This window comes from Sander lucioperca, chromosome 4 (genome assembly GCF_008315115.2).
Source record: "Sander lucioperca isolate FBNREF2018 chromosome 4, SLUC_FBN_1.2, whole genome shotgun sequence".
Lineage (NCBI taxonomy): Eukaryota > Metazoa > Chordata > Actinopteri > Perciformes > Percidae > Sander > Sander lucioperca.
Window position 1 is genome coordinate 12,306,031 of NC_050176.1, and position 12,904 is coordinate 12,318,934.

At 38.8% G+C, this 12,904-nt stretch overlaps 1 protein-coding gene across 1 annotated transcript in view; it reads right to left on the bottom strand.

Annotated features, from left to right (window-relative positions):
- LOC116042954 (cell death-inducing p53-target protein 1 homolog) overlaps positions 1 to 12,904 on the bottom strand; it is a 36,913-nt gene that overhangs the window by 20,508 nt on the left and 3,501 nt on the right. The window contains exons 4-6 of the mRNA XM_036000801.1: positions 12,744 to 12,797; positions 8,066 to 8,119; positions 7,439 to 7,492 (exon numbers count right to left, since the gene is read on the bottom strand). Coding sequence (XP_035856694.1) covers positions 7,439 to 7,492; positions 8,066 to 8,119; positions 12,744 to 12,797 — 162 coding nt within the window. The remainder of the gene's footprint in view (positions 1 to 7,438; positions 7,493 to 8,065; positions 8,120 to 12,743; positions 12,798 to 12,904) is intronic.

Genomic DNA, 12,904 nt, shown 5'->3' on the forward strand with positions numbered 1-12,904 from the left:
TACTGTAGTTGTTTTTAAAGTGCCCATATTATGAAAAAATCACTTTTTCTGGGATTTGGGGTGTTATGTTGTGTCTCTGGTGCTTCCACACACATACAAACTTTGAAAAAAATCCATCCATGCTGTTTAGAGTGAGATACAGTTTCTGAATGTGTCCTCCCTTCAGTCGCCGGGTGAGCTGTTCAAAATCGGCACGGCTTGTGACGTCACAAGCCGAAACGAGCAGGCTAACCGCAACTATTAGCTCGTAGCGTTAGCATGCAACGCTATGCTAATGCTAACGCTACGCTAATGCTAACGCTACGCTAATGCTAATGCTAGCATGCTAACGCTAGCATGCTACCTCGTTCTCAGTAGCAAAGCACTGCTACAACACACACAAGTTCACCATAATCTACAAAAGAACTACTTTCCCTCATTTAGAAGTCTCCCAGCTAATCCTGCCTTGTAACTGACCGAAGTCAGCCTTTCTTTTACGGTCTATGGAGCTAGCTAGCTGACATGATCTACATCTGAGCTAGTGTGGGCATGTGCAGTGCAATCAAAGATAGTACAGAAGAAGAAGAAGAAAAGAGGTCTCACTCTGTAGCTAAAACAGAGACCAGCTGAAAAGAGGATCTGCGGCAGTGAGAGAGAGCACTGCAGTACAACAAAAACATGGTGTTTTTTGAAAATTAAACCATGTAAACCTATTCTGGTACAACCTTAAAATACAATTATGAACCTGAAAATGAGCATAATATGGCTGCTTTAAGTCAGACATTACATTAACATAGTCTTTATACATTATGTTTGCAATAACAGAACATTATTTTTTAAATAGGACAACGGATAATCTGACTTTCAGAATGACTGTGATAGATGACCCTTTTCTGAATCTAAAGAATAGACTAACTCAGAATACAGCTGCTCAAAATATCAGCAGCACTCTAGACTCTGCTTGTTTTAGTTTATTTTTTAATTGCAGTTGAGTTGCTCTTTTTGATTTTAAACAACAGAATCATATGTGTCAACAATTCAGACAAACAAGAAACTTTCAGGATTTCCTAGCATGTAGTATTTCTCCTTAATCTGAGTTTACATAGGTTTTATTTTGAGGCCAGATGTAATGCTGCTTACCTTGATAAAGTGGTTTATGAGGGTGTGTGAGAGCTTCTTCCTCTGATGATTGAGAGCAATAGAAGAACACAACACATAACATGTTGCTGTGATATGTCAGAAAGAAGGTGGAGCAACATTGTGAAAAGGTGTAGACCTCAGCTGTGGATCGCACTGCACTTTGTAGAATTTAGGTTATTCTGTTATTCTAATTTATAGCTATTTGCTACACTTTAAAAAAAAAACAAACACCATTAGTTTTCTGCAGTGTCTTGCCACATTAACAATTCCAACAAAACTGTTTATTAGACAGTATTGTATTGTTTCATTTAGTTACTCTATGCTGTGTTCAAGTATTAGATCACTAGTGTAACTTTTGATATTTGCAAACATTTGGCTGACTGGGAATAAAAAGTCACTTTGGTAGGCTGACATGAAAAAACTTTAAAGGATAAGGCTGGCGTTGTTCTATATTTTCTTATGTGAACAAATCCTCTAAAAAGACCAAAGCCAACAAGACATTAGTCTGTCTATTCCCCACATATTCCCAAGCACAATAGTTCCTGTTTAAGATTTGAATCTTTAATGATGGGTCACAAATATATACTTTGATTTAAATAAAATAATAAAAAATAATGTCCTCAAATAGCTGGGCACTGTACTTTTTAGCAGGAGTAAAGAGTGCATTTGTAGGGGACTATTTCCAACTGCAAATGAACAAACATTTGGAACTGCAGCAGGACAGTGTCTGTGGGATCAGCTGAAAACCAACAGTGCCCAGGTTCATTGTAATGGAACATGTCACACAGTGCAACAGTGTGACTGTTCTAAAAAGTCGAGTATTTAAAAATGAAAGTGTAACAGTAAAAGAGCACCAGGAGAGGGCTTTGTGTGACAGTGTCATTAACATGAAATCTGACTTTGTGTTTTGTTCTGAAGAAAACAACAGCTCAGGTTGACAGGTGAATGCAAAACTCTCTTTACTCAAAATTAAACTGACTGACGTAATGCGGTGCTGCTATTTTAGCGACCTGGTCCTCATCATTTATAATTTGTTTGCGTGCCATCACATTCATCACTTGTATTTGCTTTTACGTAATCACTTTTATTCCAGGCAGGTTTTTTGTTTCCTATCTTTTGTGTTGTGTTTTCAGGATTAATTTACCTTGTCTTTAGAAAGGACTGCACCTTTCAACTCAGTTTTAAATGCAATGCTGCACATCTGTATCTGTTGGTATCTGCGTTTGTGTTTTCAGATATGAAAACATTTTAACAGAACATATAATGCGGAAAACAATGCTTAGAGTGATACAGAAATGGTGTCATTTGTTTGTCGAGCAGAGCATGGTCAGCAACTAACGTGCAATACTGATGTTTATTTAGCTATTTAATTATATTTATTTATTCTTTATTTTCTCATTGTTAATTTATAGAATTGGTTGACAATGTAATACTCTGTTTGTCTAATGTACCTTTGCATCAGTGCACAATCCAAATAGAAATGGTCCATTTTCATTCCAGCTCAGAAATTCATTATATCGGCCGCCATATCGGTAATTGGTGAATTTGCGTGTCTCAAACATTCCATTTCTGTCTTGTTTTAATTTGTTGGCCTCTTTTCCATTAAATACAGCGTAGAATTTAAAATAATATAAGACAGGATTACAGAATAGACCTTTTTCCCAGCACACATTTTGACTTGAAGGAAACATAGGAGGAAAAGCACAGGTTAATACTACTAATTACTAACAGCTCTGCCCCAATTAAGTATTTCAGTAAGCCCAGCCTATCCAGCATGCACAGTACCTGAAATGCAGCCATCATTAATGTCATTAATTACACCTGCGCCGTTCCTACTATTCCCACAATTACCCATATTGAAGTAGTAATCAACAATAGACCGAAATCCAGGAACAAACCAGTCAGAAAATCCCAGAAAGCTTAAACATATCAAGCCTTCTATGTCTGTCCCTGCTAATACGTCTTATCGCACTATGAAACAGCTTACAGTAATGTTAGATCTCTAGCCAACAGATGATAATAACAGATAGCCTGGTCCTGCCAGACTCTCGTACATTTCATTTGTACAGAGAGTCTGGCCACTCTCCATTGACAAGTGTTAACTTCCTTGAAGGCGGGTACTCTGTTAAAGTTTAAAACTATTGGATCTGCTCAGAGCCACTCTGGATCTGCCATAACCAATCGCTAACTGCTTAGCATCGCTAGCGTTAGCCTTAGCTAACTCCTTCACCACTAACAGAGCGAGCTGGAAAATCAAACTTTTCCCGAACCCCGTGGGGAGGAGGGCCACAACATCATGGCCACCAACACAACTCAGCAAATATTGTTCTTATTCAGGCTTTAACTTCTGGATATTCGGCAGCGTTGCCACAACGGACCGAATGGCTTCGCTCGTGTCTTTCTCCGCTGCCATTACGGAACTACAACTCAAACTAGCGCACAACCTCAACGTCATCGTTCTTAGCCACTTCCTCTGTTCACTGAGTGGACCGGTTAAGATTTGGCCGGAGAAAACCCAAGAATATACCGCAAACTCAGACGGAGTACTGAAGGACAATTGTGTACATTGCGCTACTAGGAAGGGCGGGGGTTGCTGTTTTATATAATTATGTTTTTAGCTGTAAATATGTGTCTTTTGGCATTTACCAGAGCTTTGAATACTTAGGTCTAGTTATTCTAATTCCGCTGTATTGTAAAGTACAATGACAATAAAGGCATTTAATTAAATTAAATTCAATTCAAATTCATTTAACAATAGCTACCAGTCTGTTTACCAGTAACTAATCATTAGTGCTTGAATCAGTCAATCAGTAACTTATCATTTACTAACCATTCGTTACTCATTCATCTAACAGTAGCTACTAGTCTGTTTACCAGTAACTAATCATTAGTGCTTGAATCAGTCAATCAGTAACTAATCATTAACTAACCATTCGTTACTCATTCCTCATTTGTTCCTCAGTAACTACATTTTTGTGTACCTTATTGTAAAGTGTTACGGGAGAGCTCTTCCCTGGAAGGAAAAGCAGCGTAGTTTTGTCAGGGTTAGGTTTCAGGTGGTTTGTGGACATCCAAGAAGAAATGTTTTTCACATTCTTTAAAAGCACCAACAGTGTTTCTAGGAGTTAGATTTTAACATTATTGGCTTTTATTTTTTATAAATCTGGAACTATGAGGCAGTTTCAACCACATTGTGATAATACAGATGAAATAAATATGTGCAATAAATAATTATTTGCTTCATGGTTTGCAATTTGATCTCAGTAATGACATTTCATGGAGATCAATTGGTGATTTATTAATTTGAATAATTTAATGGTACAAGCAATGAATTGGTTATTATTGTGATAGAAGTCTCTCTATTAACAGAATGAGTTTAATCAATAAATCTAACTTAGCCTCTGTATGTAACTTTATAATGTTTCTGAAAGAGTGTTATTTTTCATCTAATGATCATAAATGACCTGTAATGACAAAGGAGACTAACAGTGAAAAGAACACTATTTTTATATAGTTTTTATTAATGCCTTTGCACGGGTCAGATTTTTACAAAATCCAAAAAATCACAAAGTCACAAAATTATTTACGACAGGTAGAACAGCGCTACAGTAACACATTCTGATGATTTCTTATATATGGGCCTAATTGTATTTTCATTTTATTTTAGAAGTTATCTATTGTAGTTCTGGCTGATACTGGGGCAGGGCCGTTACAGAAAAAAAAGAAATTAAATGAAGAACAACTAAAATAAGGGAAAGTGACAGACAATGGGGGAAAATCTGAATCTATTCCGGTCGTGCTTTCAAGAAATGGAGACAATTACGGGATTGTAAATAATTTAAAACCCACCCCAAATTGGCCCTTAGGTATGTAATATGTCTATGTCATTCATTCATAAAATAACTTTACAATGCGCGATGTGGTTGTACGTCAATATTAACTCAGTAACCTATATTAAATTACGTCCCCCTTCCATTAAGCGCCAGGTTTTTATTTATTTTCAGTCTGTGTTTGTGTTGGCTTACTATTTTCTTTTCGTTTGTCCCCCTGTACCTGTGTAAAGCGTCCTTGGGTTTCATGAAATGCGCTAAATAAATCGAAGTAATTATTACGTTGGTTGCTACAACAGACTCTTAATACTTTGGCTCGTGACACAGTGACAGTGATACCCGGTTTATCTCAGGAGACATCCAAAGTAGGCAAAGTTACCGTATGCAACACTTGAAATGCAATAATGCATCTATAACGCACTCTCTTATTGTAAATGAATGATTTTCTGTCTGCGCAAAACATTCATCACATCTATTTAACCTCTTGGTAATGCTAATTCGGAAATACAGTGGGCAATAAATGTTGACTGGAATATTGTACAAACCTTTTTGTGCTTTTAAACAAAGATTTTTCACTCATGGCCCACAAATTCTGATTCTGTTCATGTTGAAATATTTCTTCAATAAAAGCAAATCATTTTTAAGTCAACATATCAAATAACTGTTATTTAAAGCATATCATTCAACATACAATCAAAATTAAATCAATATAATTACTTGAAATGCAAATGCAAAGCCAAATCATTTGTGTAATTTCTTTATAGTCTTTAAAATTACATTGCATTGGATCTGTAGTTCGAATGAACTGGACAATGTAATGTAAAGGACAATTCCCCTTCTAACCTGTAGGGGGACCGAAGCGGGAAAAGTTCTTTAGAGCTGTTACACACCAACCAGACAGCTGACCGTCGGCAGAAAAGGCAGTCGGACTGATCAGTCCGGTCCCCGAGGTCCAAAAAAATGCCTCAAAATACAATGAGGCGACGCCAACTTGAGCGTACGCTTTGCGCGTGTGCGAAATGTAATACGTCTCCATAGCAGGAAGTGGCGCTTCTCTGTATTGTTTCCCAGAAAATGAAAACCGGCAGCTGATAGGACGAACGCATCACGTGGGTCTTTTTTCTCCGGAAATTCACAGCCAGACTGTCATGGCGGCTTGTTCAGAATACGATCTCATATTGTACTAAAATAGTTCACCAAAACGTCTTTCTGAAAACATTCTAAGCGAGAAATAGGCCATGTAGTTGCTGAATCTGTCTTCATTTCAGATCGACAAAGGTCAGTTTAAAAGATTTTTGTCAGATTTTGAGAGGCTCATCCGCTCGCCATTTCCCGGTGAGTCCCGACTGCCCTATCTCCGACTGATCATGTCGGGTTGGCCAAAATAAAGGCCGACAGCTCCTCCGACGGACGGCGGCACGGAACACACTGAACAGACTCGAGTCACTGACCTCGCCAGACTGTCCGACGGCCGATAATCGGATTGGTGTGTCAGGGCCCTTAGTGTTGCTTTAATTTAAGTAAAATAAGCATAATATTTACCATCCTTCATAGTTGCTTAACTTTAACAGAGGTTTGTTATATTGAATTAACTTTACTTAGGTCAAGTCAAGAAAAAATATGATCATGATTTTTCACGTTAGATTTTTTACAACACAATTGCACATTTTAAATCAACAGATAAAGGAAAAGAAGAAATCCCAGCTCTTATGTAATATTCTATCTACAAATATGTAAAGTACAGAGTAATGCAGTTACAACCCACATTTGACACAAGTGAGTGCAGGGTTCATGGCTACGTCTGATGTGTTTGCTTATAGGGGTTTGGCTCCTGTCTAAATGTTTTATTTAGTCATGGATGACTTTTCTATGTTTTGTTGGTACTTCAGCAGAGAGGACACTGCGGTGCTTTTCACATGCGTTTATGGATGTGCACGAGGTTGTTACAGACGGGGCAGGAATGCTGCACGTCCTTGCAGGCATTCACACAGAAGGGGATGAGACAGAAAGGCCAGATCCTGGTGACGAGTATCAGAAAAAAGTAAAAATAATACTTTATCACGTATCATTGTGTAGATTGTAAATGATTTAAAGATGTTTCAATTTATTGGTAGTGTGTGTGTGTGTGTGTGTGTGTGTGTGTGTGTGTGTGTGTGTGTGTGTGTGTGTGTGTTGGGCTCTACTCACAAGAAGATTCCTAGTGTGCTACAGATCAGCCAGGTGAACAAACCATTTGTGTACTCGACTTTAGTGACAATACTGTTTTGGCAGTGAGGACACGTCATCAGTCCAGGAAGATCAGTTGGCAGCTGCCGCCTTACCTGATTTACTGTGAGGGAGACACGCAACACCTTGTAACTCCTACTGGCAGCTACAATTAACATCATCTCACCATCTTGTCACTGAACTCCAAGCTCTCTGACTTTTTGAGTTATTCTGCAAATTGAGTTATTTTAACTTGTGAGAAACAATTGTAGAGAGACACTCACCAGCTTGAATGACCTGAGGTTGTTGTTGGTGGAACTGGAAGGCAGGTTGTTGAACTGGTAATGAGAAGGAGACTTATCTTGAGAAAGGTTTAAAGAGCAAGATGCCAACATGCTCCCACCACATGGACTTAAAAGTCACAATGGTCACCAAAGTCACAAATGACATTCCAAATGCCTTAGATAGGAAGATCATTGTGCTGCCTTGTTTGTTGATCTCTCTAAGGCTTTTGATACAGTTTACCACAACTTACTCCTACAAACACTTTTTAATGTTGGTATTAATAGCACTGCCTGTAAATTCTTCCAGAGCTATCTTGATGGGAGTGTGTGAAAACTGTGAACTGTAAACCTGATGTGTTACCCATCTTAAAGGGTGTACCACAAGGGCTAATACACATGATATTACTTTTGCCCTAAAATACTGCCAAGCTTGTTATTATGCTGATGACACCATTGTCTATTGTGCAGCTGATTCTAAATGCAGATAAGACTAAACATCCTGTAACTCACACAGACAGCTACCATCCACACCTCACTATCCTGTCACTGAACTCCAAGCTCTCTGACTTTTTGCGTTATTCTGCAGTTATTTTAACTTGTGATAAACAGTTGAAGAGAGACACTCACCAAGCTGAACGACCTGAGGTTGTTGTTGCTGGAACTGGAAGGCAGGTTGTTGAACTGGTAATGAGAATGAGACATTTATCTTGAGAAAGGTGTAAAGAATGAGCTGCCAAAAGGCACATGGACCAAAATGAAAGGAATAACTCAAGAATATAAGAGCTGCATTACAGTGAAATATGCAGGTAAAATAAGATGAAGGTCAGTTGGCTGCTGCTGTGCCATCTGGTTTACTATGAGGGAGACACCCAACACCCTTTAACTCCCATAGACAGCTGCCTACCATCCACACCTCCTCACCATCTTGTCAGTAAACTGCTGAAAAGTTGGCAGCTCCATCAATGATCGATCACTTAACTCATGTATTCAGCCTTGCCTCAGGTAGTTTTCCTACAGCCTGGAAAACTGCCCATGTAACTCCACTACATAAAGGAGGCACCATTGAAAATCTCAACAACTACTGTCCAATTTCCAAGCTTCCATATTTGGCAAAAGTTTTAGAATCCAAAGTTAATAATCAACTCGAGTACTATATCTCATGTAATTCAATTATTAACCCTTTGCAATCTGGATTTAGGTCAAATCATAGTACCATCACTGTGGTCACCAAAGTCAGAAATTACATTCTAAATGTCTTAGATAGGAAGATGCATTGTGCTGCCTTATTTATTGACCTCTCTATGGCTCTCTATGTTGAGTACAACCTACTCCTACAAACACTTTTAATATTGGTATGGATAGCACTGCCTTTAAATTCTATCTTAATGGGAGACGCCAGTGAGTGAAAACTGTGAACTTTAAATCAGATGTGTTACCCATCTTAAAGGGTGCACCGCAAGGGTCGATTCTGGGTCCAGTGCTTTTTAGCTAATACATAAATTATATTACTTTTGCCCCAAAATACTGCCAAGCTCAATTTTATGCTGATGACACCATTGTCTATTGTGTAGATGATTTTTTACAACTAGCTACTGAAACACTGCATGTTGCACTTCTAAATTTTAAGCTTGATCTAAATGCAGATAAGACTAAATATCCTGTAACTCTTACAGACAGCTACCATCCACACCTCACTATCCTATCACCAGTGTTGGGTGTAACGCGTTACAAAGTAACACAAAGCTGACAACCTCACAGATGGATGCGGTGGAGATGGCCTCATACATACACACAGTGGACCGCTGTGGACTTGTGTTGTAAAATGAGCGGTGATGTTAAATCATCTGTTTCAGGTAACGGCACACTAGGGTACCGTCTATTTGCTGGATTGTTCCGAGGTAACCGCCGGTAGCTAATGTTAGCAGATAAGCCTGTTGACAGCAACGGTAGCATTCATATTTATGCACAATGACAAATAAAGCAAATTTGCTAAAAAAAAAAGGAACTACACTCTGTTTTCAGGTAACATTACTGTTGACGTTCAAACAGACCTGTGTGTGTGTTTTGAGAAATATCTTTATAGACGGGTTTCCTGTTTACAAACATTACAGGGTGCGTGCGCATACCAGGGGCAGAAAGCCAGATTGGTGAGCTGGGGCCTGTTGCACAAAAGTAGAATGAGGAAATCCAAGATAACTGAAAAAGTGCAGCTTGACTTAGTGTGATCCGGTCATCGCGGCTTAATCGGTTGCACGTTTGCCGAGCCAGGATGACAAGGTGAAGCTATGTCAAGCCAGGTGTAGATAGCTGGGATAAGTGCACGTCCACGGCTTTCTTAAATAGACCACGGCATCGATCACAGATTTACTGATGCAGAAATGGAAAAGACGTGTGCGGCATATGTTTCACCCGCTGAGCAGCAGCTTTTAATGGAAAATTACGAGGAGGTGAAACATATAATATGCAAAAAGGGAAAACAACAGCCATATATACTGTTGTTATCAGACAGAGAGAAAAAGCCTGACACACAATACCGGACCGACTGAATCCGTATGGATTTTAAAAAATCTACTAGTCACTCCACGTTTTTACAAAGTTGTACATTCTGTTTTAATTGCTTTAATATGGTTGTTGTATGTGTTGCTTTTATTGCTGTATCTGTTTTTATGTGCTAAATGTGCTGGTTTTACTGTAAAGTGTCTTTGAGTAGCCTGTAAAGCACTATATAAATAAAATGTTTTATTATTTAGCCTACTGTGCCTCAAAAGTGAGCAGAGGGAATTAATGTTCCTCAGGAAATTTACCCTAAGGACTAGGCTTAATTTCAAACCCTTATTCATAATGCAAGAATATGTTTTACAACCATATGCACCAATCTCTATGAGCTATGTCTAATTCTAAATATCTTTCTACAATTAATGTTCATACAGAACAAACATGACTGGACAAAAACTAGAAAAATAAGTAAATGACTTCAATACACACTGTAAGCATATCTGTAAAACAATGTAGCCTATAATTCAAATGTTTTATCTCACTCCCAAGCTCGAAGATGACAAGTGACAGCACCAAAATAAAATGCTTAAGAAGCTTTGTGGCGTTCCAACACATTCTCACTCCCATCTGGTAAAATACGGACGTTTGGTCAGGTGCCATTGTCGTCGTTATTGACGCTAAAAGTCTCCTTTGGAGTCCGCTGCACGGTGTGGGAGGATCCCCCTGCCTCCCCCCGCCTCTCTGCGTTGCACGGGGCAAATTCTCGGGGAGAGCAGCGGAAGAAAAGTCCATTTCCTCCGTATCGTCCCACTTTATCTCCGGCGCATGTGCAACCATTTCTTACCATGTATAGAACTGCAATAGCACGATTTAAATCAAACTCGTGACAGTAATAGTGACAAGTAGCCTAATGCATGTTAATAAAAATAAAGTGGAACACATTCAGAAGACAACGGAATAACTGTTAAACACGTTTATTTATGATCAGAGCAGCAGCTGATTTAACACATCAGACTCCAGGATTAATCTTAGCCTGCAAAGAATAAATCTCCAAGGTTACTTGGCTGGGTTTAATTCAACCTGCTTTTGTGCAACCAAGTCAAAGCTAAATTCATCCAGGATAACCTGAATATCCTGGCTTAATCCCTTATCCTGGTTTTGTGCAACAGTCCCCCTGGTCCGCTACTGCAACAACCTTAAGTATTTAAGCTTTCATTATTGTTTTTATATATAACTACTGACTCAAAAAACATGATTTTAGTTGGATCTGTTTGTCTGTCTTTAATTTTGCAGTGTTACTGTGATATATATGTATGGCTATAATTATCGTTTTAGGCTAATGTAATAGCCAATGTTAGCAGAAGGCTTACCCCTGAGTGTACCCCTATGGTTGGTTTATGCCTTAAAATAATGGCCAGGATTCCCGGGCGAAAGGTACGATATGTGTCTCCATTTCAAAACATCACTGCAGGTTCACTGTTTTTAGCAGCAGAGGTTGATTGTGGGCGAGAGGGCCACAACACTGTCGTGGTTAGCTCGCCGAAACTCTACTGCCGCTGCCTCGGCAACGTTAGCTAATGTCCGCTAGCATATAGGCTAACTATAGGCAGTGTGTAACGTAATAAAAACCTACCTATCTCGTAGGAGCGAAGCTTAATATTTTATTCAATAACATTATGGTACAAAAGGAGCACTAACGCCACAGGTCTTATGTTGACAACGTGGACGCAGATATAAGAAACTCCAAAGGCAGTCGTAATATTTACCTAGCAGGCTAGGCTAACGCTGTTGCGCTAACGTTAGCAAAACATCGGCATAGCTTTAGCTAGCAGTCTAAACTTGTCTCGAATACGGACCTTTAACTATCTACGGTCCGGACTCGAGTACTACAGCCCTGACAGGTATATATTAGCTGAACAACTGAACAAGCTGCAGCTTTTCTGATTGATACAATGGGAGCCTGACTCTTACATATGACCCCAATCTAAAAGCATGCTTCCCCCTAGGTATGTTAAACGTCAGGCACCCATCACTGGCTCTGTTTGTGCAATTTACCACGCAACAACTCCTTGGCATTTTGACTTACACTATGCTGCTACTACTACTAGCTACACGAAAAACGTCTTCTTTCTGCCCCCCGGTTGCGTGCGCAAGCAGTGATGACGTTGCCGAGAAATCCATGTATACTGCAAGGCTATATTTATTTTATTTGTATTTGTTATTTATATATTATTTATTGCCATTACCTGTTTTCCCTGTTTTCATACATACAGAAGTTTAGTTTGCTAAATATATCACATTTTTTTAGTTGGATATTGGATGTGAAAAGAAGGAAATGGTTCTTCCATAACATTGCACTTTAGATGTGTGTGAATTTCCCACAGCAGGAGTAATTTATATAGTTCTATTTTATAGTGATCGATTATCTATTCAAAACATTTTCTATGTTCTATGCAAAATGTAAAATTTTCTATTAAAGAAAAGATAAAAAAAAATATTTGTGTGTGCTGTAAAGTGGTTAGAAAAAATGAAATCGGAATCAGCTAAAATCGGTATCAGCTGGTCAAACTCAATGAAAAATCGAAAAACAGAACCGGCCTAAAAATTGTAATCGGTGCATCTCTAGTAACGAGTAAAGTAAAAAGTTACTTTCCATAGGGGGTAACTAAGTAAAGTAACGGATTACTTTTTTAAGAAGTAACGAGTAACGAGCAAACACTGCCCGTCACTGAACTCCAAGCTCTCTGACTTTTTGCGTTATTCTGCAGTTATTTTAAATTGTGAGAAACAGTTGGAGAGAGACACTCACCAGGTTGAACGACCTGAGGTTGTTGTTGGTGGAACTGGAAGGCAGGTTGTTGAACTGGTAATGAGAAAGAGACATTTATCTTGAGAAAGGTGTAAAGAACGGGCTGCCAAAAGGCGTGTACCGCAAGGGTCGATTCTGGGTCCAGTCCTTTTAAGCTTATT